We start from the raw sequence: 24971 nt of genomic DNA, 5'->3' as shown, positions 1-24971 counted from the left end.
CTCTGCTTCCTCTCCTCACTTCTCTTTTTCCTTTGCCTTCTTCCCTTTTCTCCTTCCTCCTCTTTTTCTTCTCTCCTCTTCCATCAGCAAAAAGTACTGAAGATCTGTTATGTGGCAAACATGACCCCAGGTGAGGGGGACTCAGTGATCTATGAATCGCAGTCTCTGTCCCTGGGGACATAAACATGGAACTAGATCAGTGGCAATTGCCTTCTGATATGGTAAGCTCTTTGACTGCCAATAGCTGAGAGAGGAAAGAGGAGTTTTTAAGGAGAAGTTGACATTTGTGCTGATTCTAGAAAGATGAGTAGGAATCAGGCAAGCAAGAATTAGGGTGGGGAAGAGGACAGGTGGAGGTGGGGAAGGAATATTCCAGGAAAGGACCACAGCATGATGCTTTCTGGGTGCATGTGTATTTACTAGGACCTGTCACAGCGCTGCTGCAGACCAAACAGGATTGACCTAAATGTGACATACAGGCACAGTGTGAACTTGAGTCGGGTCCACTGTGTTCAGTTATGCTCTCCAGGTTGGAGGATGTGGGCAAGCTGGCCCAGCTCTCCAAGCCTCTGTTGCCTCTGCTTCACCGTGGAGGTGCCCGACTCACGGGTGGTGTGGGGTTTGGATGTGGTCCTATCCAGGATGCAGTACCCCTGTGCCAGATTATGGGGAGCGCTTGGCTGGGGGCATGTAGGAGATGGGATGCTGGGCGACATAAGGATGTCAGGATCATGTGTAAACTCTGAAATATTATCAGAATGTGATGGGAGTGGCATTTGGATTGTTTGCTGTCTCTCCAGAGCAGGTCCGCCGGAGCCTTGGCTTGCTGCCGTCTGCTCGGTCAATATTTGAAAGTGGTTGCTTGGTATCCAGACTCTGAGACAGGACGTCTCCGAGGAAGTGCTGGGGAGCAGAGGGCAGAGGGCTCACAGCACACTAATCCAAAGAGGGCAGTTGTTTGAGCTGACATGGAATCAGGATTGGAACTAGCCAATGGCCTGGGTGTATTAAGCAGGAGGAAAATGGAGGCTGTGCTGGGGAGAGCCTCGGACACGCCTGCACCTGCCTGAGCATTAGCAGTGAACATCCCTGCCGCTAGTTCATGGTACCTTGAGTTAATGTTGATCATTTGGTCAACATTTGCCTTGTACAGAGTTGGGGAAACTGAGGTTCATTTTGGGAGAGAGACTTCTTTCTGGTCACACAGGTAGTCCCCCTGCTCCAAGATACCTACCCTTGAACCTGGCGTGATGCTATTTCTCTCCTTATCCTTTCTAAATCTGTTTTCCCACCGGAAAGATGGTAATAATAGTTTCTGTTGCTTGTGGATTGTTAAAAGGATATGTGTTAAAAGTGCTTGGCAGGGAGTTCTTGTTGTGGCGCAGCAGAGACAAATCCGACTGGTACCCATCTGGATGTGGGTTCCATCCCTGGCCTCACTCAGTGGGTCGGGGATCTGGCATTGCCATGAGCTGTGGCGTAGGTCACAGACGCGTCTTGGATCTCAAGTTGCTGTGGCTGTGGTGTAGGGCGGCAGCTGCAGCTCTGATTTGACCCCTAGCTTGGGAACCTCCATAAGCCATGAGTTCTGCCCTAAAAAGCAAAAAGAAAAAAAAAGAAAAAAAAAAGGGGGGCTTGGCAGGATGCTTGGCATGTGGCGAAGACTCAATGTTATTTTTATTTCTTTCTTCCATCTTGACCTGATTCCTTCTGAGGGTTGAATAAGCCCTTGACATGATGCTTCGTGTGGCAACTTTAAAATAGCTGATTATATAATTTTGTCCTAAATCAGAACCATTTTGTGCTTGTAGATAAGTAGTAGCAGGAGCTGAGAGTTTAAGAGAAATTAATGCGAGAAACACTTCAAATTGAGAATGACAGCCAGATATGAAGCACTTACTTAATATGTGTCCAAGCACTGGTCCAAACAGTTTATATATAACTCACTCAATCCTCATAATAATTCTATGAAGTAGGTATTATTACTTCCCATTTTGCAAATGAGAAAACCAAACCACAGAGAGGTTAATTAATTGCCTGAGGTCACACAGCTTAGTGAGTGATGGAATTCAAACCTACACAATCTGAATCCAGAAACTCTACTGTCAACTTCTCATTAACTGATTTCTTTTGTCCCTGTCAAAATTAATAACTTAAAAAAATTTTAATGATAGAGGCACTCATTTCAATTCCTAGAATTCTGGTTTTTATAGAACTACCAGTTGAGACCTATGACTTGCCTACTGACGTGGGAAGCTAAGGACCACTGGCTTGGCCATAGGATCAATAAGTGTTCTTGATGATGAGACAATAGGAAGTGAAATGAAAAATGAAGGCCCAGTTGTCATATTTGCAAGGCAAAAGGAACAGCCTCTCCCCAGGGCAAAGTGTGTGTGCAGGAGAGGCGTTATTGTCAAACTCTGTTCCCATTATGCCTTCTGAGTCAAATGGAATCACATCTTCTTTTCTGAAAACTGGGACCAACACCTGCCATATCCAGCAGAATCCCAGGAAGATAAAATATGACAGCGTGATTACTGCCGCATCCTTCGCAATAGCCAAGATGTGGAAACAACCTATGTGCCTGTCAATGGGTGCCTCGATAAAGAAGGTCAGAAGACAGATGATAGATAGATAAATAGGGATAATATATGATGGCGTATTAGGTATATGATGGAATATCCTTCAGCCATGAGAAAGAAGGAAATCCTTTTATTTACAACAACATGGATGTTCCTTGAGGGCATTCTGCTAGGTGAAATAAGTCAGAGAAAGAGAAATACTATATGATGTCACTTATATATGGAATCTAAAAAAGCCGAACTAATAGAAACAGAGACCAGAATGATGGTTACCAGGGACTAGGGGGAAAGGAGAGAGGCTGGTCAAAGTGCACAAACTTGAAGTTATAAAGTGAGTAAGTTCTAGGGATCTAATGTATCGCATAGTGATTATAGTTCAATAATACTGCATTATATACCCCATAGTTGCTAAGAACGTGTCTTAAATATACTCACCACAAAAAAAGACATGGTAACTGTGTGCCATGCCTGGGTGTTAGCTAATTAATGCTGGTAATCATTTCACAGTATACAGCAGATCAAGTCAACGCATTTCACACCTTAAACTTACAGAAAGTTCTATGTCCATGATATTTCAATAAATCTGGAGAAAAGAGACAAGTGAGAGTCCTGGGTAGAGAGAGTTCATTGTCGAGATCAGAGCTGGCCAGGGAGGAACCGACTTTTCTGACCGTCTCCTTCCTCCTCCTCTCCCTGTCTCATCCCAAATCTTCCAGTTCCCCCTTTCCGAAAAATCTGGCCCTTAGTTCATCGGGATCATCCTTCAAGGACCACAGTAGGCCAGGGAGTTGAATTTTAGCAGAGGCGTTTTGAAGACTGGAAAGGCTTTTTGAAACTGGCCAGCAGGATGGCCAGTTTCTGGCGTTTGCTCCTTTGGGGTGCCTGCCTCCCAGCCTGATAAACTGGAATGTTTTCACAGGGAAAATGCAACCTCTCCCTGCCTAACAAAATCAACGCAAAAGGACTGCCGATTGTCTTATGAGCAAGGGGCCTACCGTGTGAGGTTGGGGAGGCGGAGGACGGGTGCTGTGAGTGTCCTTATTGTCCTTCTGGAGTCCCCAGAGGGCCAAAGAAGCACAGGGACCCACAGCCCAGAGCCTCGGGCCCCTCCGTCTTTTAAACACCAGTTGCCCACCATTGATTCTGTGGGCAAGAGTGGAGCCTGGATCCACTTAAAGAAATTTGCTGAAGCCTCATCTCCTCTCTGAAACTGTTTCTGGCCCTCCTGGAAAGAATCGAGGACTTTCTGCCAGTGGTGGGCTGGCACTAAGGTGAACAACAGCTCGACTACCCAATATTGAGGGTTTCCCGGGAAATGCGGGGTTCTCAGTGCTAACACTGGGACGTTTCCAGGGAAACCAGGATGGTTGGTCATCCTAGCTGGAGCTGACTTGGCAAGCTTGCAACAGCTAATTGTGTGCCTTCACAAATGACTGAGTCTCATCCTGGTCCTGTTAAATCAGAATCGCTAAGATAGAGCTCACCGCTAGGTATAGGCATTTAAAAACTCTCCAGATGATTCTAATGTGCAGCCAAGATTGAGAACCATCGATCTGATAAAAATTAGAAACTTTTCCATGGACATTCCAATGAATGAGAAAGACAACTTTAAAAATATATATGCTGAGGCTTTGTACAAGTAAGAAATCCTAGACCTTATTCAAGGAGCAAAAGATAAAGGGAAGAAGTTTCTTGTAGTTCTTAGGGTAGAAATGCAACTCAGGTTTTTTCAAAATGGGTGATACGGAATACTGGCTATATTAAAGCCCGTTGGATTTCCAGCTGGGAAAGAAGTTCCTTTTATTTACTTATTTTTAATTTTTTTTCCCTTTACGGCTGCACTTATGGCATACAGGCTAGGGGTTGAATCAGAGTTGCAGCTGAGCCCAATGCCACAGCCACAGCAACACCAGATCTAAGTTGCATTTGCAACCTACACTGCAGCTTGAGGCAATGCCAGATCCTCAACCTGGAGCAAGGCCAGGGATCAAAGTCACATCCTCACGGAGACTGCTCTGGGTCCTTAACCCACTGAGCCACAATGGAAACTCTAGGGTCTTATGAGTCTTTGCCTGGTAATAGTACATCTTTCACACTCTTTGAATCCAGGGGCTGGCAAACTGTAGATGGCAGCTAAATCCAGCCCATCACCTGCTTTTGTAAATAGGTTTATTGGAACATAGCCAACCCACTCATATACATTTGGTCAGTGGGTACTCCCACCCTCCAATGGCAGAGTCAAGTAGTTGCAACCAGGGTTGTAAGGCCCAGAAATACCCAAATAGTTACTTTGCGAATACCTTCTCTGTTTCATGCAAACAGGTCTTTTTATCACAAAACAGGTGACAGGATCGGAGCCTTGGGCTGGCAGTAGTATTTGGTTCAAATTTAATATACTCTTCTTGCTTTCATTTGGTTTTCTGTATTTATATCAACTGATAACTGGTTTCCCATTTATGGTACTAATTTAAAGTTTATTAAGATAAATTTGTATCAAAAAGATGATGAGATTTAAAGAAAAGAGAATAGCGCTATTAATAGAACAATTGGCACATGTATTTGGCCACATTCAAGAAGGTCACACTGAAGTCTAAAGTCTGGGAAATATTATTCAATGTGTCCAGTCCCCTCATTTTATAGATAAACTGAGGCTTGGTGGTTAAATTATCTGTCCAGGGTCACTTTCTTACTTATGGAAGAAACTGGGCTCCTCTCTCACAGGACAATGTCCTTTTACCCATAACTGGTCATTCGTTTGTACTTTGAAACCAGTTAGCATGAATGCAAAGTATTGTACTATTTAAAGTTCATGAATTCAGAGCCAGAAAACATCCTGGTGACATTTCCACAGATATGTTTAGTAGACAGTGATGGGCAATTTGCAACACAACAGAGGAGTCATTCACATCTTTAAACATGAATCTTGGGTGATTAGTGGCATATTGTTTCATTAAGTTGATTGCTTTTTGGGCATGGTTTCCCTGAAACAATAAATTTGATTAAAAGTCTCTCGGGGGCGGGGGGGGGGTTTAAATCAAAATCTAATTAAATACTTGTCAGAGCAAAAAGTTAAAACTATTAAATAGAAAAAATATATATTGCAGTGTGCTCTGTTGGGTATATTTTAGCAGAGTTTCAGTCCTACAAGAATACCTGGTAATTTCACCATGTAGTTATTCCTCCATTTTCATCAGGACTAGCCATCATCTCGCTGATTAATTGCAAAGCTAATTCCTCCGTTCTAAGATCCTCTTTCCATTTGGATCTGTTTTTGAAGTCTGTTAACCAAGGAGGTAGACCAGATAGCTAGGAAAGTGTGTTAGGAAACCTCTGCTCAAACTTTGAAGGGTGCTGAGAACACATGGAGCTGTTTGTTGCTGTTGCTTCAGCCTTTCAGAGATGCAGTTTTAAAGTGACAAGTGTGACTATTAAAGGTTTGGCCATCAGTTTGAATGGGTACAAATATTTGCATCATTCATCAAATAAAGCTGAAAATAGGAAAAACATCCCCTTGGGTCAGATCTCAATATGATTTACTTACGTGTGCTGTGTGTTCTGAAAAATGAGTGAAACTTTTTAGGTTAAAAAATGATCTTTCTCCTAAATTGGGGGTTATTTATATGTTGGCATTTTAAGAACACCCTTTAATGAAATTGGTGTAATTGTAGGTCATTTTCCAGAAAGACAAGCTTTTCTTAGACTATGCTGTCTGGGTTATTATATTTTGATGTGATATTTCCCATCGAAGGTGACTATGGGGTTGAGACCTAACCTTAAGGAGATCTGAACTGAAGGCTCTGCAAGGGGGTGGGTGCCGTTGTTCCCAGAGGTATTGTCAATATACTCAGAAATGCAGACAACGCGATGCTGAGCCCTGAGCTCTGGTGTGGGGAGATTGATTGGGGCAACCCTTTTGAGGCTATACCCAGAGGAGAGGTGAGCAGATGAACTCATGGTTGTTCTGGTCAGTCTCTTTCCAGCTGAGCATTGTTCATCTAGGCAGGAAAACCAGTAGCTCAGCAACCTTGTTCCTGGGTGTTTCTGCAGGGAAGCCCCGTGCCTTCTGGCTATTAGAACTCACTAATGAGCTGACAGCCTTTGGGGGAACAACCACTGCCTCCCTGCTACTGTTGTCATCAACAGAAGGACAAGGGTCAAGCTTCAAGATGAGTTGGCTTTTACCCTGTGATAAGAGAGGCAGTCAGTGTGAGAAAGCCTGGGCCAGAGGGGCAGGAATGCACAATTGCTGGTAGAAATCCAGCCAGATAAAGACATTATGGGGCCATCTCCTGCCCTTTCGCCTTGCTTTTCCATTTAAGGCCTGTGTCTAATGATGTGGTTCTCAACCAACTGGGAGTGCTTTTTGCCTCCTTCGGGACATTTGGCAACGTCCAGAGACATTTTTGGTTGCCACACATAGGGGAGCGTTAGTGGTATTTGGTCAGAAAGGCCAGGGATTCTGCTAAACATCCTCTAGGGCACAGAAGAGCCTCTCCCTGCAAAGACTATCTGGCCCGAAACAGCACGAGTGCGAAGATCTGCTGTGAGAAGAAGGGTCTACAACCCTGACCTAATGGCTGTAGCAATTCTGTCAACATGTTACTTTAAAAGGTGTTGCGAAGGCTGCCTTGCTGGTGGTAAATGACACATAGGGACTGACTAAAGCAAGGTCCTCCGTCACAAAGAATGAATTGCGGTGGGTCCAGAAAAGGAGGATTAGAAGTGGACCATGACGTCTGTCTTTCTCTGGTTTGCTTTCAAAGGAACCCCAGATGACAGATCTGAAAGATGAGTCCTGGGATAAGGTAACTAGGAGGCAGACTTGGTGTTAAAGTCAGTCCAGAGGGAGAAGCCTGTCATCACCTCCTACTCCTTGGTGTGCATGTCAGGGGGTGGCCACAGTTGACTCATCCTTCAGGGCCCATCAGTCCTGCGTGGGGCTGGACACCTCAGAGTTTCTACCAGAGGCAGAATAACAGGCATTGTCCTGAAGCCAGATGTTGTGTCCTGGGGAAAATGACTGTCGGCTTTGAGGTTGTCCACGGATTGATTGGGGAGGTTAGAGACCCCTGAAGAGTGTTCTCCAATTACTGCTGTTCTGCCTCAACAAAAGCGAACTTGGAGGGGAAGGTGAGATGGAGTGATGACAGCTATTTCTCAACTGTGAAAGGAACCATGCCTTCAAGAGTTATGAAAAATGAAGCACTTTTCTCATTAGGAAGGAATTATCCATTTCCTCCTATTGCCAAAGGCTCTTTTTTGTTTTGTTTTGTTTTTGTTTTTTTTTTTTTTTGCCAATTCAATGAGAGTATAAACTTGGGATTCATTCTTACAGGAAAGAAGGAAGCTAGTGTACTCTGGGATCCTCCAGAGTCAAGGATAAGTGGGCAGATGGAATTGAAAAGTGAAAATACTGGGGGCTGAGCTGAGCCATTACAGCATTGAATAGTGCCGTGTAGTAGGGCATAACCAAGGTATGTGAGCAAGTTCTGATTTGCTGAGCAGGAAACAAGGTGAAAGAGCGAAATTTGCTTTGAGCAAGTTTTTGTCTCCTCCAGAATCAAAACAATGAATGTTATTCTTTCCCCTGGTAAGAGAGTTGAAATATGCATTGGATCCAAACTTAATAATTATTTAAAAAAAAATCTTTTTAACCTTTAAATCCTCCTTTGCTTTTCCACCACAATCCAAACCCCCATCGCCAGAAGGGTGAATTATGTTACTGCCTTTCTACCCGATCTTCATTCTCTTTCTATTTCAGTCCATCCAATAATAGTACTAGTAGTAATTGTAGTAATAAGAGTAGCAGTGGTGATAGCAGCAGTGATCATAGTAACAGTAATATTAATAAAACAATAGTTATAAGAAAGCAATACTGATAAAGCAATGTCACCCACCCCTAAGAATGGGTAAGGCCAACCTTGGCCACAGTGATAGTCCAAGGATTAGGCACATACCGAAGCCAATCAGAATTTTTCCCTGACATTGTCTGTATGGACGTTGGAGAAAGCTCTTTTTCTTGGGTTAGTCAGTCTGGAGTTGTGTGAAGCCATGGAACTCTCCGTGGTGCCTGAACTATCTGTGGCCAGGCCTCCCTCTCATCAACTCTTTTTGCCTCCCCCACCATTGAAAAGAAAATGTTCATTTTCAGTGGGAGAGAATGAGACCAAGACATAGAAAAAATGAAGAGTGGGGGGAACACCAGCTGATGAGAGGATTTCCCCAGCCCTGGGAATGGATCACGGCCCATCACTGTCCTCTGCATCTTTGCCAATGATTGGTTCTGGCCAATGAGATAGAAAGAGATATCTGCCTGGAGCTTTCCCAAAAGATTTCCCTCACTGAAAGGGGAGTGGTACCTTTTTCTCTATCCCCTTCCATCCTGCTCTGACCCTATGATGTGAGTTCACTAACTTGGACACAGGCATGGCCATTATCTTGCATCTTTGATGGGAAATATTGCCAGGACAGGAGGGTGGCAGCATGGAATGGCACACGTAGCCTGAGTCCTTAATGATATGACAGAATGGGAGGCCCCTGGTGGCTCAGCAGGTTAAGAATCTGGCATCGTCACCACTGTGGATGCTATCCCTGGCCTGGGAACTTCTGCAAGCCGTGGGTGTGACCAAAAAAAAAAAAAAAAGATGTGGCAGAACTACTGAACCAGCCCTGAAGTCCCTTCCTTTCAGACTTCCTGTTAGGGTTAATAATTAAATGTCTTTGTAATTTAAGTCACTGTGAGTCTGATAGTCTGCTCACAAATACATACTAATGTCAAAATATAGAACTGAATTTATACTCTCAAATGACCTCAATCCAAGACTTCTCTCTTGATATTCAGATCCAGCCACCTGTTAGGCACTGTGCCTAGGTGTGCCACAGATATCTCAGACCCCCAAACCAAACTCGTCCTCTCACTTTGCACACCTCCTCTTTGCCTCATCCCCAGCATGCACCACCGTCTGCCTATGTGCTCAAGCCAGCTACATGGGGGTCCCTCTAGAGTCTTCCTGGTTCCCACCTCCGGTATCCTGTATCAGCAGCTTATGTCACTTGGACCCTCCACTCTGCCATCTTCTAATTTCATTGTCACTGTTTTAGTTGGGGACAGGGGTTCATCCACTTTCTCCAGGGCCACTGCCTTTCAAGTGCTTTACTCGCCTTTGGTCGTGTTTCTCTCCAAACCTTTCTCCACTGACTTCCAGCATGGTCCACTAAAAGTACAGCTCTTACCTTGTCATTCCCAGGTCTGTGATGGATTAGGGCTACTCTGGTGCCTAAGGTAGCAGTTCTCAAAGTGTGGTGCCCAGACCAGCATCATCAGTATCACCAGGGAACTTGTCAGAAATGCAGATTCTCAGTGCCCACCGTAGTGTCCACTGAAACAGACACGGTGGGAATGGGGCCCAACTCTGGTTAAACACACCTTCCAGAGGAATCTGATGTCCAAAGTCTAAAAACTACTACCAGCTTAAAGCAATAAAACCTAGTTTCCCTGATGTAAAGGGTTGAATAGTGTCCCAAAAATTCTTATCTACTCAGAACCTCAGAATGTGCCTTTGCAGATGTAATTAGTTAAGGATCTCAGGACAAGCTCGTTCTGGACTTAGGGGGCCCTAAATCCAAAGACTAAGTATACTTATAAGCAGAGGCGAAAACATGAAGACACACGAAGGGGAGAAGGAGAAGGTCGTGTGAGGATGGAGGCAGAGATTAGGGTTATCCTGCCAGGAGCCACGGAATGCAGTGCCCTGGGGCCACCAGAATCTGAAAGAAGCAAGAAAGGATTCTTTCCCAGAGCCTTCAGAGGGACCATGGCCTTGATTGCAAACTCCCTAGATTCCAGAACTTGAAGAGAATACTTTTCCACTGTTTGAAGCCATAGTTTGCACAGCAGCCCTAGGAAACCAGTATGCATACCAGGGCCTTCTGGTCTCACCCCTATGCACCTGTCTAGTCTTGTTTCCTATCTCTGCTCCCCATCCTTTGATCTTTCTATCAGAAATATGTATGGAGCGCCCATTATGTGTCAGTCCCCAGAGGTGAAGCAACGTGTCAATGAGTAAGACAGTCTGCCCTGCGGAAGCTCACAGCCTGGGGGACCGGGGAGCAGCTGCCCAGGCAATCACTGTGTGATGTACTGGGTGCTTTGGCAGGGCCAGAGCCGGACTTGTGCTCCTATGTTACAAAGATGCCTTTCCCCTCTCTAGAAACCCACTTCATCTCTCTCACACAGCACCACTCCCTCCTCTGTCCAATTTCTGAACTTTGTTACGATGGACACGTTTCTATTAGTGCATCCATCACCCATCATTATAATTATTTGTTTGCCTCCCTAACTAGACTGTGAGCTATTTTAAGGGCATGGACTGTGGTCATTTATCTTATTCCTCTTTTTGACTTCAGAACCTCAAATGGTACCTGGGTCGTGGTAGTTTCTCTAAAAGCATATACTGAGCCAGCTGGGAGGGTGGAAAGGGACTTCCTGCCTTTATGGGGCCATCTCACTATGCAGCTCTAAGTTGAGAGGTGAGAGAGGGTACAGCCTGGTGGGGAGTAGGGAGGGAGCACAATGGGCTGGTTCCTTGCATTTGATGGAAGAGGCCCGGGAGGAGGACATGGGGCTAAGTCAGCTTTAAATGCCATCATCAGGGTATCTCGGCATTTAAAGCTGAGTGGTTAGAGTGGTTCATAGGGCGTGGGCACACCTCTAATGAGGCCCGGAGGGAGGCTTTTGCTGCAACACTTGTTCTCAAATGTCGGAATCACCTGGAGGGCTTGTTCAGTGGCAGTTGCTGGGTGGTCCCCCAAGTGTCTGATTCAGTCGATCTGGGGGTGGGGAGCCAAACCTTTGCATTTCTAGCAAGAACCTAGGTGATACCAATGATGCTGGCCTGGGGTCACATTTGGGACTGTGGCACTAGAGGAATACCTGGTATTAGATCCATGCTTCTCCATTAGGATCACTTGGGGGGACTTTTCCAAAATACAGATACTGGGACCTCACCCCCACGTTGGTCTTGGGTGTGATGGGTCACAAGGGTTTGGACTCCAACTGAGCAAAACATTGGTTTGATTAAGGCTCACTTAGAAAATGCAATGAATGGATGAATGCATCCAGCTTTGATTGAGCATCTGCCATGTACCAGGCATTGTGTTGGTACTGGGGATGCAAAGATGAATAAGACACAGCCCTAGCCCCAGGGAGCCATCAGTATAAATAGTTCTAAAATCACATGGGAAAGGAGTGATGGCCTTATATGCAGGGTCTTATGGAAGCACTGTGGAGAAACATCTGATCCAGCTTGGGAGCAGGGGAGAAGGAGGAAGCTCAGGAGTGGGGCTAAAGAGATGATGAAGTGATCATCCAGTTCAATACTTGTAGACATCCCAACAGCTTGCTTCTGCTTGGTATAGTGTGAGCCCAGGACACAGCATGAAGAACTTCTACCCAAACCCAAATTCATGGTTCACCTCTTGCTAGATGTACAACCTTGAACAGATTATGTAACCTCTCTTGGCTTCACTGTCCCCCTATCTCAACATGGTTACCACTCACCTATTTAAAAGGGGAATAAGAATAATAGTACTTCCCTCATAAAATTGTTCTGAGGACTAAATGGCATATGTACATGAGTAGAGGGAAGGGCTCAAATTTTATGGACCACACTGCTCAGAACTGCTCACAGTCTAGCAATCATTTGAAAAAGGTCTGTTATTATCATCATCATTTCAGAAGGTCCTCTTTGAACCTCCAAGGAAGCCCATCATCCCTGGGAGTTTTGGTCCATGTTGCTGCGTGATTGAGCAGAGATGCCTGTGTGCGCTGTTTGCGTCACAGCTCATCCCCTGCGTGAAGTGGCCCCAGGCTCCCCCAAGTTTATGTATCAAGTGTTACACTTGCATGGTCTTCCTTCTGTCAATATATTTGATCTTGGAAGCCTTTCCCCCCACCTCTTTCAGATAATAATATAGATTATGATAGCCAAGCAACCCCCAAAGCCAAGGTTGTATAGTTGTGCCTGAAATGTAACCAGACTTTGAATGGGAGACTTGTTAAAAGAAGGTATGCTTTAGTGCATATCAGGTTTTTTTTTTTTTTGTCTTTTTGTCTTTTTGTTGTTGTTGTTGTTATTGTTGCTATTTCTTGGGCCACTCCCGCGGCATATGGAGGTTCCCAGGCTAGGGGTTGAATCAGAGCTGTAGGCACCAGCCTACACCAGAGCCACAGCAACGTGGGATCCGATCCGCGTCTGCAACCTACACCACAGCTCACAGCAATGCCAGATCGTTAACCCACTGAGCAAGGGCAGGGACCGAACCCGCGACCTCATGGTTCCTAGTCGGATTCATTAACCACTGCGCCACGACGGGAACTCCCATGTCATGTTTTGACATCAGAGGCCCTTTTTTGTTTTCTCTTCTATGGGTGGTGGTGATCTAAAGGGCTAACTTTCTGGGATAAAAGATTTCCTGATAGGAGAGAGATTACTGCATGGTCTAGGCTGGTGTCTGCTTGGGGTTCACTATGACTCTTTGAGGATCACAGTTTAGTGCACCCTCTTGGTTAAAGCTGTATTTACTTTTGTCCTCAGCTCCCAAGCACATTCTTATGGGGCTCTAGAGCCTCCCTTCTTTTCTCAGGAATCAGGACCTCATCCCCACCCACCCCATGAGGCTCCCAGGTGTTCCCAATTCACCTTTGTCTGAACTTGCCTGGGGCTCCCCTGCTACAAGTTCCAAACTATTCTCCATTTCAGACATTATTTGTAGTAGCTAAATATTGGCACAAGTGAGTCATAAATGCAACATGTTCACAAACAGCGTGGCAGAGCGCTGAGCAGATGTTCTGACATTTACAAGTTGGTTTTCATTTACAGGCACTCACGGTGACACTTCTGTCATCAGCGGTGCACTGAGCTGCGCTTGCAAGGATTGTGATGTGCTCCGGTTCACCGTGTCTCACACTCTGTGCTCATTGGCATCGCCTGGGGAGCACTTAGAAATGCTTCCCAATGCCCAGGCTGACCACCAGATCAATTAATTCAGACTCCCTGGGGTAGGACTCAGGCATCGGTGGTTTTCAGAACCCCCCTGGTGACTCCAATGTCCAGCCAAGTTTAAGAACGTGTTCTCCAGTCCAGTGCTTCTCAGACTTTAATGTGCATGAGAATCACTAGAGGATCTTGTTAAAATGCAGAGTCTGATTCAGTAGTTCTGGGTGGGCCTGAGAGTCTGCATTTCTAACAAGCACCCAGGCCACATGGATGTTGCTACAAGCCCAGGGTCCACACTTTGAGTAGCAAGGCAGTAGTCTTTCCTAGCTCCTGTTCGTTAGCCTCTTTAAAAATTCCAGAAATCATTAGTCCCCTTGTGTTTGTGATTATTTCCACATTAATCCGTGACTCCCCTAAATCTCCTTCCCTGTCTCTAACCCTGTCCTTACCCTTCAGCCACACTCTTATGGCAAAGTCATCTTGCTATTCGTCTCAGTATTCTGTTTCCCTCTAAATTGTGATTCTCTTGAAAACAACTCACACAGTAGAAAACAAGAGTCATCTGGCTAAACCTAAGAGGGTTTTTCAGTGGGTCTATTTTTCTGTCTCTGCACAAAGCTCACTGAGCACAGGGACAGTCCTCCAGGCTAAGCAAACTCTTTGAACGCCGTGTGTTCTAGTCAATGGTCATTAATATCCAGTATTGGTTATTACTGCTCCAAATAGGTTGGTCAGAAACATGATGTCTTCAGTTCAAAAAAAAAGAAAATCGTTAAAAATGGCAAAAGGTTTGGAAGAAAGCACAAAGGTAAGAAGTAATTTTCTGTTTTCAGAGTTGGCTAGGATTCCCTATCACGGTACCTTGGAAAATGTAATTTCCCGGCCAACATCCTATTGGCTTTAGAACACGGTTTGTCGAACAGTTGTCTGTGGACCCTGGTCTGTGGACACATTTTTGGAGATTAAACTGTCCCAGCAGGCTTTTTATTAATTCACGTGTTTAATGTTAATTTTATTGATTAGTATAACTTAATGTATTTCATGCTGAAAATAACTAATATATAAAAGCTAATATAAAGCATATTGGATTATTGGAATGACCAGGGGCTAGCCCATGATTTCAATGCCTGCATTTGTGTTTCTATTTATAAAGCGTGACCAATAGCCATGCTTTAATTGTTGCAAACTAATGATAAAATAACAGAGGACATAGAGAGGTTTAATATAAAAAGCCTGCATTGTAGCCAAGAGGAGACCCAATTGTATTATAGGGAGTCTTACAAACAAAAGTTTCTCAGTAGTTTGGGTAAAGAAACGTGATAGGAGAACGAAGTCACACACCACATCATATTTTAAACATGCTGCCACTCAAATAACCCCCACATTATAGCAATTCGCACCATTTTTATACTGAGTACAGTTTTTAAGCTCAGCAAAATACCATGATCTCCAACGCTAAATCAGTAAGATGTTTTTGCACATCATTGGCTTGGATGTTACTAGCATTTCGTTTGTAACTTTGCTTTGGTTGTGTAGTTGCTTTAAAACCATTAACACCAAAGTTTTAAGTTTGTACATGAGATTCAGGTCACTTTCTAATGCAAATACTTTGTCATTTCTGGGACAACTTTTCATCTTTTAAAAAGGTTTGCATTTGCTTATCTAGAAACACAGTCTGTAACATAGTCATTCCTTGGGCACATGTTAAATTCCACTAGTATTTTCACAACATCAAGAGCGTATTGTAGGATCATGTACTCTGTTCCAGGCCACCATTAAGTGACACCCTTGGGAAGGGAAGCTGACTCCCCAGAGTACAGGTTTACCTTGGCTGAAAATATGGTAACAAACATTTTCTAGGGGATAATTTCCCTGCTGGAAGTAACCCCTGATAGTGACATTTTCAGACTAGAGGATCGTGGACAGTCCAGGAGGACAAGTCATTGGTGAGTGAAAGGGGGCCCAGGAGAAAACCTGATCATATCTATGATTCGGAGGGAAAATAGAGTGCTTACAGGCTGATGGGACTCTGGCTGTCCACTCCCTGACCGGTGGCTGAGAGGCTGCATGGCTGCCGAGGGTTGGGCATGCCCATTGGGCACCTGGTGACTGCCTTCTGACAGGGAGTAAGATTGGCTCTGAAGATTCAAAAAAGAGATACATAAAATGCACCACTCACACAAGCAAGCTGCCCATGGGGTTCACTACAGGGATGAACACACCCTCCTAAGCTGCTAAGGCAAGGGCAGGTGATTTTACCTGAGGTTCTCTGCATGGATCAGAAGTATTTTAAAAGCAGGTTGCCGTTTCTTTGAAGGATTACCTAAATGGAAGCCTCATCACCCTGGCTGGTATGAAAATGCTGTTTACAGATGATTTTAAAAGTAATGCCTCTCAAAGAACATGCTTGTAGGTTTCTGATCATCTGAGGGCAAGTTTGATTTACAGCAAAGGAGAACACCTTATAAACAAAGTTCTAGTTTACAGAAAACTTTGGAGTTTTATTCTCTTCGCTCCTGGTGTACACACAATAAATCCTTCTTCCCGTGGGAAGCGAGAGTGGTACAACAAAACCTTATTAAAATTCGTATTGCCATAGCTTTAGGTATGCATTTTTCACTGTAAAAAAAAATTGAGATTTAGCTTTGACCTGCCTTGTGCATGGTTGGTTCCAAATGGTAGTATTTTTATCAGTGTTTTATAGTTATAGACATGCTAGACATTTCAGAAGAATAGTAAAATGTTAAATCCATCCCACGAATATTTGCAAATAGCTGGTCGTTTGATGCTGTTTAGGAAAAATACTGGGATATTTTCACCTTTCAGTCTAAGTTATATGGGTTTATGGGAGTACTTATACCTTCGTCCACTGATATTTGCAGCATGAACCTGAATTCCCAAGCCAACAGTGGCTTGTGTGGCTTTGCTACAAACTGGCAGATTTAATCCGCATTCCTCAAATTCCATCTTAACCACTTGTTTTCTGCAAGGCACTATCTACCACCTTGGTTTAAACACTTCTCTTTTGCCCCTCCTAAGAGATTTCCAACCAATGGAGAAAAAATATATTCCAAATGCATTTTAAAAATATGCTTTCTGTTGTGAAAACCAGCAGTTAGGAGCAATCACAATGATAAAAATATCAATCATGCATTCATAGTTTAAACTGGTCGACATGCTAACCAAAATTAAAACTTGCTTTGATTCCCAAAAGCAGTAAATACTTACATGACGATTGCCCATTTTCGGTTTTGTCAGGGAAAGTTGTTCATTAAGAGATCAGTTCTCCCGCAGGCTAAGTTTATAGTGGTTTTCCCAGGGCATAATATCTCTTGAGTTTAATAAGTAACCTTTGGCATTGAATTTGAATACATTGTTGGGGATGGGTAGGGAGTGGCAGCAGCTACAAATGAGCTTAACCTGCCCACGTTCGTTGCCTTGGTTGGCCATCTTTTTAAAATAAGGTATTTATTAAAAAAAATAAGATATTTAGGAGATCCTGCTGAATAGCATTGAGAACTTTGTCTAGATACTTATGTTGCAACAGAAGAAAGGGCGGGGGAAAAATATAATTGTAATGTATACATGTAAGGATGACCTGACCCCCTTGCTGTACAGTGGGAAAATAAAAATAAATAAATAAATAAAATTTAAAAAATATAAGATATTTATTAATATCTCAAGTGCAGGCTTTAAAATTGAAAATCTTATTTACAACCAAAGGGCTAAACCTGGATTATTGAAAGAGTTACTCATTTTTATTTTAGGCACTCATTTAAAATTCTGTACCTTGGAATGATAAAAGCATTAGCCAAAGAAGATTGAAAAACATTATTCTACTAACATCACTATTATTATCACAGAGAATCTTTTTGAAGCCTACACTGAGGTATGCTAACATCATTTTTGTAATTTAGCGAGTTTCTAAATTAAAAAACCAGTATGTGCAGATGACATATTTTCCCCCTAATAATGTGAAAAGATACCATGAAAAGGAAGCCTCCTGAGCTCTGAGTCCCTCCCCTCTGAGGTTTGGGTCCTTCCAAGAATGGCTGCATACACGGCCATGTTTATCTGCCTTTCTGTGTATCTATCTCTGGCTTGTTTTTTTTCTCAACAAATAGGTTTGTACATTGCATTCTGTTCCATGCCTCGTGTGTTCCATATGCTAAACAGACACAGGACAGTAGCGCATTTGATTTTCAGTGGTCGCATGATAGTCTACTATGGGTATGAACCAAACCTTATTGAATTAGTTCACTCTTCGAAGTCATTTAGGTTATCTTGGTCTTTTGCATGATTATATTCATTTATGCATCTTTGCATATGTGTGCATGCTTATCAGGAGAATAAAATCTTAGCATGCAGTGGCTGGCCAAAGAGTATGTGCTTTAAAATTCTGAGAGATGTCGCCAAGTTGCCCTACACACAGACATGGAAATACTGAACAACTTTCAAAGATCAGCTGACCCACGAGGCTGGCTTTCAAAAGACGAAGCGTATCCCTTCCTGCAATAATATGCCAGTGCTCCTTTCCCCACATGCTGGCCAGCACCAGAGATTATCAAACTTTCTCATTGCTGCCAGTTTCAAAGATGAAAAATGGTTATCTCACTGTTTAATTTACACTCCTTTCCTTTGGTATTCTTAAAATGATATATCCCATTTCTTAAAAGCCATTTGTATGATTTTTTCCTGTGGTCTGCTTGTTCATGTCCTTTATTTTTATTTTGAATTATTAGTTTTTTCATTATTTGCTTGTAATAATATATGTAATAAAATCTAGGCCGTTATCAAGTATGACAGTTATAATTCTCCAGTTTGTCTTTTGTCTCTGTTTATGCTTTGAGTGTGTAGGTGTGTATACAGGAAGTGTTTTGTCGTTTTTATGGATTTAAATATATCCATCTTTTCTTCTTTGGCTTGCTTAGAAAAAGTCTTTGCATTAAGATGATTAAGACTTCTTGTACAATTTCAAGTTTTTTTTATCATCTTCATTTTTTAAGGCTTGTATCTTTTATTCATTTGGAATTGATTTTGCTGTAGAACAAGAAAGAAGTGGATTCAGCTTTAGTTTTGGTTACTTAATCAATCCTAGATAGTTATTTATTAATTCATCTTTCCTCTTCTGGTCCAAGATGCCATCTTTATTTTATGCTACCTTCCCATGTAACATAGTGTGAATATTCTTATAGGTTTATTACATTCTGGTTATATGTTCATTCTTTTTTTTTTTTTCTTTGTCTTTTTGTCTTTTCCAGGGTCACACCTACGGCATATGGATGTTCCCAGGCTAGGGGTCAAATCAGGAGCTGTAGCTGCCGGCCTACGCCACAGCCACAGCAACACGGGATCCGATCTGCATCTGTGACCTACACCACAGCTCACGGCAATGCCAGATCCTTAACCCACTGTGCGAGGCCAGGGATTGAATCCACAACCTCACGGTTCCTGGTCAGATTCGTTAACCACTGAGCCATGACAAGAACTCCTATATGTTCATTCTTCTGTTCTTTAACTTTTATCTACTGAGGTTCTTGGATGAGCTAATTGCTGGAATTTAAAACAGTGAACAAAATGGAAATAAATTTTCTCTTCCTAGAAGGTACAGCCAAGTGGAGGAAGTATACAAAGAACAAACCTTTTCAGATTGTTGTACAGGCTGTGGAAAAACTAAACAGGATGCTGTGATGGAAGCTAATGTGTGTGTGTATGAGTGCACACGTGTGTGCACAAATATGTGATTTACTTTAAATAGAGCTAGATTTCTTCAAGGAACTAAGCTTGAGGCTGTGAATCCTAGGATAAGGAAGAGTGCATCATTTGAAAAGGGAACGTGTTCCAGATCAGATGTTTCAGTTTGTGCTGAGGCTCAGAAAAAGGAAAGAGCTTTGCAAATTGCAGGAAATGAAACGTGGCCAAAGAGACTGGAGTCAGCTGTGTGCCAGGTGGGCTGATGGGTGCTGGAGACGCAGTGGAAAATAAGACACAACTCCCCTCCAGGTACTGACAGTGGAATGGGGCAGAAGCTAAGATGTAAGTTAACAACTAATGCTTGGACCAGTCCCTGTTGTTTTGTCTTTGGTGTCTAATTTGTGCTCTGTAATTCACTGCCTCCTTTCCCAGCCCCAGACTTCTCAGAGCCAAGTCTTTCCCGCCCCACCTCTGCACCGGCTTTAGAATCAACCTCTGTGTCACTAACCCCTCCTAGATCAGTGATGGTCCCCCTCCCTCCCTTCCTCTCCCACCCCAGGCCATTGAAGCTCAAAGTTCAGGAGGAACAGGGCAATTTGACGTATGGTGCTCCGTGTGGAGATAAGTTCTGTTCAAGGGTGCCCAGTTACGGAGCACAGGAAATTCATAAAGAAGAGATATCATTTATGGCTCCAGGGAGGTGAAAGATAGCTTAGAGGCCGAGGAAGAAGCTGATACACCTTCTTATTTTTCTAGGTCACCCCCACTATAGCCACCTCTTGATGATTTCAATGTACCTACAGTCAAGTTTAGATTTGACTGAAGCAGAACTCCTTCCAGTGTCATCTCATCCTTTGCTCCTTCCCCATTTGGATGGGGATGCGGGCGGGTGGCTGGGATAATCCTGAGCAACAGCAGTGGGGGGGGGGGGGCGTTCCTGTGACCCCAGGCCATTTCTGGGAGGACCACATGGCAGGAGGTCCAGAGGGAAGAAAAGGAACTGCCCGGAAAAGAAAAGTGAGCAGACTTGATGGCAAGAGGGCACAGGAGGTGTGATGGAGGGGTTTGGGATTTTGTGTGTGTGTGTGTGTCATTATAAATATTAGTGATTCTAAATTATTACAGGTGCTGCATCTTTCTCTACTAGACTGGGCTTGGATATTTACATCTCTTAGATTTTGGTGGTTCTCAAAGTGGTGATGCCAGCCAAAGTCTAATCTCCTCCCAGCCTTATGCGTCTCAATTGCAAGTCATAAATCAGTCTTGCCAAAGAGGGTCTTTCCTTCCATACTGTGGACCAAGGCTAAGTTTCTAACACTTCTTTAAAATGTTGAAATTCCTATTGTGGCTCAGTGGTAATAAATCCAGCTAGTGTACATGAGGACGTGGGTTCGATCCCTGGCCTCGTTCTGTAGGTTAATGATCTCGAATTGCTGCGGCTGTGGCGAAGGCTGGCAACTCTAGCTCCTATTCAACCCCTAGCCTGGGAACTTCCATATACTGCGGGTGCAGCCCTAAAAAGCTCTTTGCTTTTTAAAAAAATGTATGTTACTTATACATCTGTTATGGGTTGAACTGTATCCATCCCCACCGCAAGGCACAGTGCGGTCCTAACGCTCAATACCTCTGAATGTGACTTTATTTGGAAATAGGGTCTTTACAGATGGAACCACACTAAGCAAAAGTTATTAAGATGGGCCACAACCCATTATAACTGGTGTCCTTATACCAGGTGGGAAATGCAATGTGAAGACTCCATCACACGGAAGTCCATGTGATGACAGAGGCAGGGACTGGAGTGATTTAGTTGCAACCCATGGAATGCCAAGGACGGAGAGCCATCACTGGACTCCAGAACGAGGCAGAGAAGGACCTTAGAAGTCTGCCGACACCTTGATTTTGAACTTCTAGCCTCCAGATCTGTGAGACAGTAAATTTCTGTTGTTTCAAGCTACTCAGTTTGTGGTACTTTGTCATGGCAGCCCTGGGAAACTAATGCAACATCTCAAAAAGCAAGCAGAAGAACCTCATTGGTTGCTATGCGTCTCAAAGCAAAAAAACCATGCTGTGTAATTTATATTTAATAAAACATTCATTTAGAAATACCTTGGAAAAACTTATAGGAACATAAGACCACAAGTATTTCATATTATTTTGTAGCTATACACTATTCAAAATAACAAAAGCACATAGATGCTGATTTTCTAAATATAACAGTCAAGTTGAACACTTGCCTAATATCTATTTCCCCAGGGAGAATTAATAGTATTTTTTAAATTTAGTGTAATTTAGATAGAACCCCCAAATTATAGTTGTTTTGGACTGCTATTTTCCTCCACATAAGCAAAAGCAAAAATGCTAGTGTTTTGTCATGTTTGTTTATAGTTTTTTCTCTACATTAGTTAATAAATGCAGATGTGAATAAATGTTGCTTGAGTAAAAACAAAAAGCCTGAAACCTGCAGGAAGTGATTATAGTTGCTGAAAACAACTATATTTTTACACTCTGATATTTTTTCAGTAGTAAAAACCCCAAAAGTAATACATTTCATCTTGCAAGCATTAAAACAAAAATCTCACAAAACAAAATACCTTCTTAACTCACTGACTGGTTAACAAGGACGTATTATATATTATGCTAATAAGCTGCAGGGCATGTGAAAAATTTAGGACTCAACTCCCACCCCTGCCTTGTCAAATGCTTATGTTCTGGTGGGAGAAATAAAACATCTACATATGAGAAAACACCTTGATTTAATGTAGCATTTTATGGCAAACCAAAAAACAAACCGTAGCTCTGGGAGAGAAAAGGCCCCAGTTTTCTTCTGATCTTTGGTACAATTTAGGAGTGTGATCATTTCAGCGTCACAGTCTCCAGTTCTTGGGTTTCAAATGAGTACATACAATAATGAACTTCCTCTCTGAATTTACTCCAAGACCTAAAAGACCATGAACAATTTGGATTTAGGAAGCTATATTGGGACTCTTGGTTGCAAGTGACTAAAAATCTGACTCACTATAACCTAAGCAAACAAGGAACTTAATGGTTTGTACAGTTGGATAAAGGAGTTCGTTTCAGGCATAGCTGGATCCAGCTACTCAAAATATATTCCCAGGATCCACTGTCTTTCTCCATTTCCCAGTTCTGCCTTCTCTCCTCTCAAAGGGATCCCCCACCCCAACATGCAGAGCCATTTTTCGGCTGCCAGTAGATTCATACGGTCATCCTCACAATTCCTGAGCTATGGAAAAGAATATGAGAGCTTTTCCTTTCCTGTAAGTTTGACTATATGTCCTGGTCTGATTCTCTGGCCCAGACTGGAGCTCAGCACTTATCTTTGAACTGGCCACCAGAGCTGGAGGGAGGTTTTGAAGACTGGGTTTCATGTCACCTCTAGAGCTGAGAGAGGAGCCAACCCCACCCAAAACACATGGTTTGAGAGTGGGGGAGGGCTGGTCCTCCAAAAATAATTGGGGTGCTCTTGATAAAAGATGGGCAAATGGATGATAGGCTGGCCAAAGCAAGAGATGTCTACTGCAGAAGGGCAAAGGGGGTAGAATAAGGGAATAAGAGAGGAGAAAAAAGGGAAAAGGGAGGCAGGGATTGTGAGGATGGGAGAAGCGAGTGGATATAGAAGCCCAGAGGGTTTTGAACCTCTCAGAAGCTGAGACTTGACTGGAGCCTGGGAGCAGGGTGCCCTTTGCTCGGAACTTTCGCTTCTGGTACAGCTGTCTGTGCATCCTCTTGGGCTGACCTACCTGTGGTTGGCCGCGGACACCAGCATATACGACAGCTGCCCAGGCACCTCTTCAGTGTCCCTCTGCTGGTGGCCCCAACCCTGGAGGAAGAAGAGCAGGTCTCAGCTGAGAAGACAGGGACACAACCAAATCAGGGAGCCATCCCCCCAGGGGATGTTAGCATCTTGAGCTGTGCAGAATCCAAGAGCTTAGAAAGGGAATAGAAGCCTGAAGACAGGGCTCAGAAAGCATATTTGGTGGGTGATAAGAAGAAAGAGGCCATCAGGAAGGTCAGAAGATTCATCAGAGAAAGGGGTCGAACAAAAACGAGATAAAATAAGTATGTAGCATCACAGGATGCAGGCTGCCTCCTCCAGGTCAGCCCTCACCCCACTGGATTCTTTTTGCTTCTTTGCTTGCATGTTCTCACCCTGGAATAGGGGAGTGATTATCTTCTCTTCACCTTTCTGTATCCAGAGCTTGTATGGTACCTGTCAGGTGGAAATAATGGCAGCTGTCTTAGGTATTTGTTGAATGGGTGAGAGGAAGGAATTCCTTAGAAAGCTGTCTGTCACAGACCAGATTTTGTTATGATAAATCCCAAGGGATGGAAATATTTCTTGAGCAAAAATTTAATTCATGCAAACATTCCTTTGGTAAATGAGAGATTTGGCTGGAAAAGGTGTTCATGTGTGTGTGTGTGTGTGTGTGTCTGTGCAGGCTTTTCTCACTTCAAACCAGTGCAGGTTAGAAAGGCTGGGATGAGGTATGTGTGTATGAGTGATTCTGTGATTCTTAAATTGTTTCCGGAGTTCCTATCATGGCTTAGCGGAAACAAATCTGACTAGTATCCATGAGGACGCAGGTTCGATCCCTGGCCTCGCTCAGTGGGTTAAGGATCCAGTGTTGCTGTGAGCTGTGGCGTAGGTCGAAGATACAGCTCAGATCTGGCGTTGCTGTGGCTGTGGTGTAGACCAGTGGCTACAGAGCTCATTCAACCCCTAGCCTGGGAACCTTCATATGCTGCGGGTACAGTCCTAAAAAGACAAAAGAAAGAGAAAAAAAAAAAAAGAGTAGACAGGGGCATTGACAACATAGTCACTGTGTGTGAAGAGGGCGAAGCTGTGGCAGAAAGACACAGGGTGATGTGAGGGGGAGCAGTTGGGGAGGCCACCTGTCCACCTGTCGGGGGCAGGAGGGAGAGGTCTGTGTGAGGTGGGGGCTGGGGGTTGAGCCCTGAAGAATCAATGCAGAGTTTGAAGGACTGGGGGGTGGGGGAACGATTTCAGGCCAGTAGTGGCCTTGAGGTCAGAAGGCTTCTGTACAATTGAATAGCAGAAAAGATGTCCTCGTGGGGAGAGTGGGCCGAGGGAGAGAAGGGAGAAGCGGATCAGACGGAGCAGGGCCCTGAAGGCGATGGGGAGGGATTTGGAATTTACTTGCAGAGCATTGCAAAATCACTCAAGAGTTGTAGATGAGAAAGTGGCTTGATCTGATTTAAGAGTTTAAAAGAGGGCCCTTGCTGGGTGTACGTGATGGCTCTCAGGGAGGCAGAACAGACAAGAGACAGGTGAAGAGGTGTTTGCAGTGGAGCAGTGAGCCATGCACGTGGCCTGGTGCAGAGGGCGGGTTGAGCGGAGGGCACATACTTGGAGGGGGAGCCAAGAGGGCTTGCTGGTGCACTGGGTGTGGGGACAGAGGGCAAGGGGAAACCAAGGGTCTCTCCCAGATTCGAGTCTCAAGCCCCTGGGTCAAAGGTGATGCCAGTAACTGAGGTGAGGAAGGCTGGGGTGAGTGGAGATCTCCCAGCAAAGGATCAAGATTTTTGACTTTGGTCATGTTGCCCTTGAGATGCTAATTTGACACCCCGGTGGCGATGTCAGACTGGGCATGAATGGTGCCTGCGTTAGGGAAACCTTTGGAAATCATCAACCTATGTGACGTCATAAGCCAGCTGGAGA

The 24971-nt window shown here is 43.9% G+C and overlaps 2 protein-coding genes across 4 annotated transcripts in view; one reads left to right on the top strand and one right to left on the bottom strand.

The window, feature by feature from the left end:
- ANXA13 (annexin A13) overlaps window positions 1-16857 on the bottom strand; it is a 58306-nt gene extending 41449 nt beyond the window's left edge. For 2 of the 3 annotated variants that reach the window (XM_021088956.2, XM_021088957.2), the window contains exons 1-2: window positions 16808-16857; window positions 15595-15717 (exon numbers count right to left, since the gene is read on the bottom strand). In XM_021088956.2, coding sequence (XP_020944615.1) covers window positions 15595-15717; window positions 16808-16822 — 138 coding nt within the window. In that variant the 5' untranslated portion in view covers window positions 16823-16857. The remainder of the gene's footprint in view (window positions 1-15594; window positions 15718-16807) is intronic. The other variant, XM_013996500.3, reaches the window with a different exon arrangement.
- FAM91A1 (family with sequence similarity 91 member A1) overlaps window positions 1-24971 on the top strand; it is an 87091-nt gene that overhangs the window by 2543 nt on the left and 59577 nt on the right. The gene's annotated exons all lie outside the window — the stretch shown is intronic.

The sequence above is a fragment of the Sus scrofa genome, chromosome 4 (assembly GCF_054392235.1).
Source record: "Sus scrofa isolate SSC_HxYL_T2T_F1_AM1 chromosome 4, Sscrofa_HxYL_maternal_Yorkshire_Landrace_v2.0, whole genome shotgun sequence".
Classification (NCBI taxonomy): Eukaryota; Metazoa; Chordata; class Mammalia; order Artiodactyla; family Suidae; genus Sus; species Sus scrofa.
This window is presented reverse-complemented; position numbering and strand designations above follow the sequence as displayed.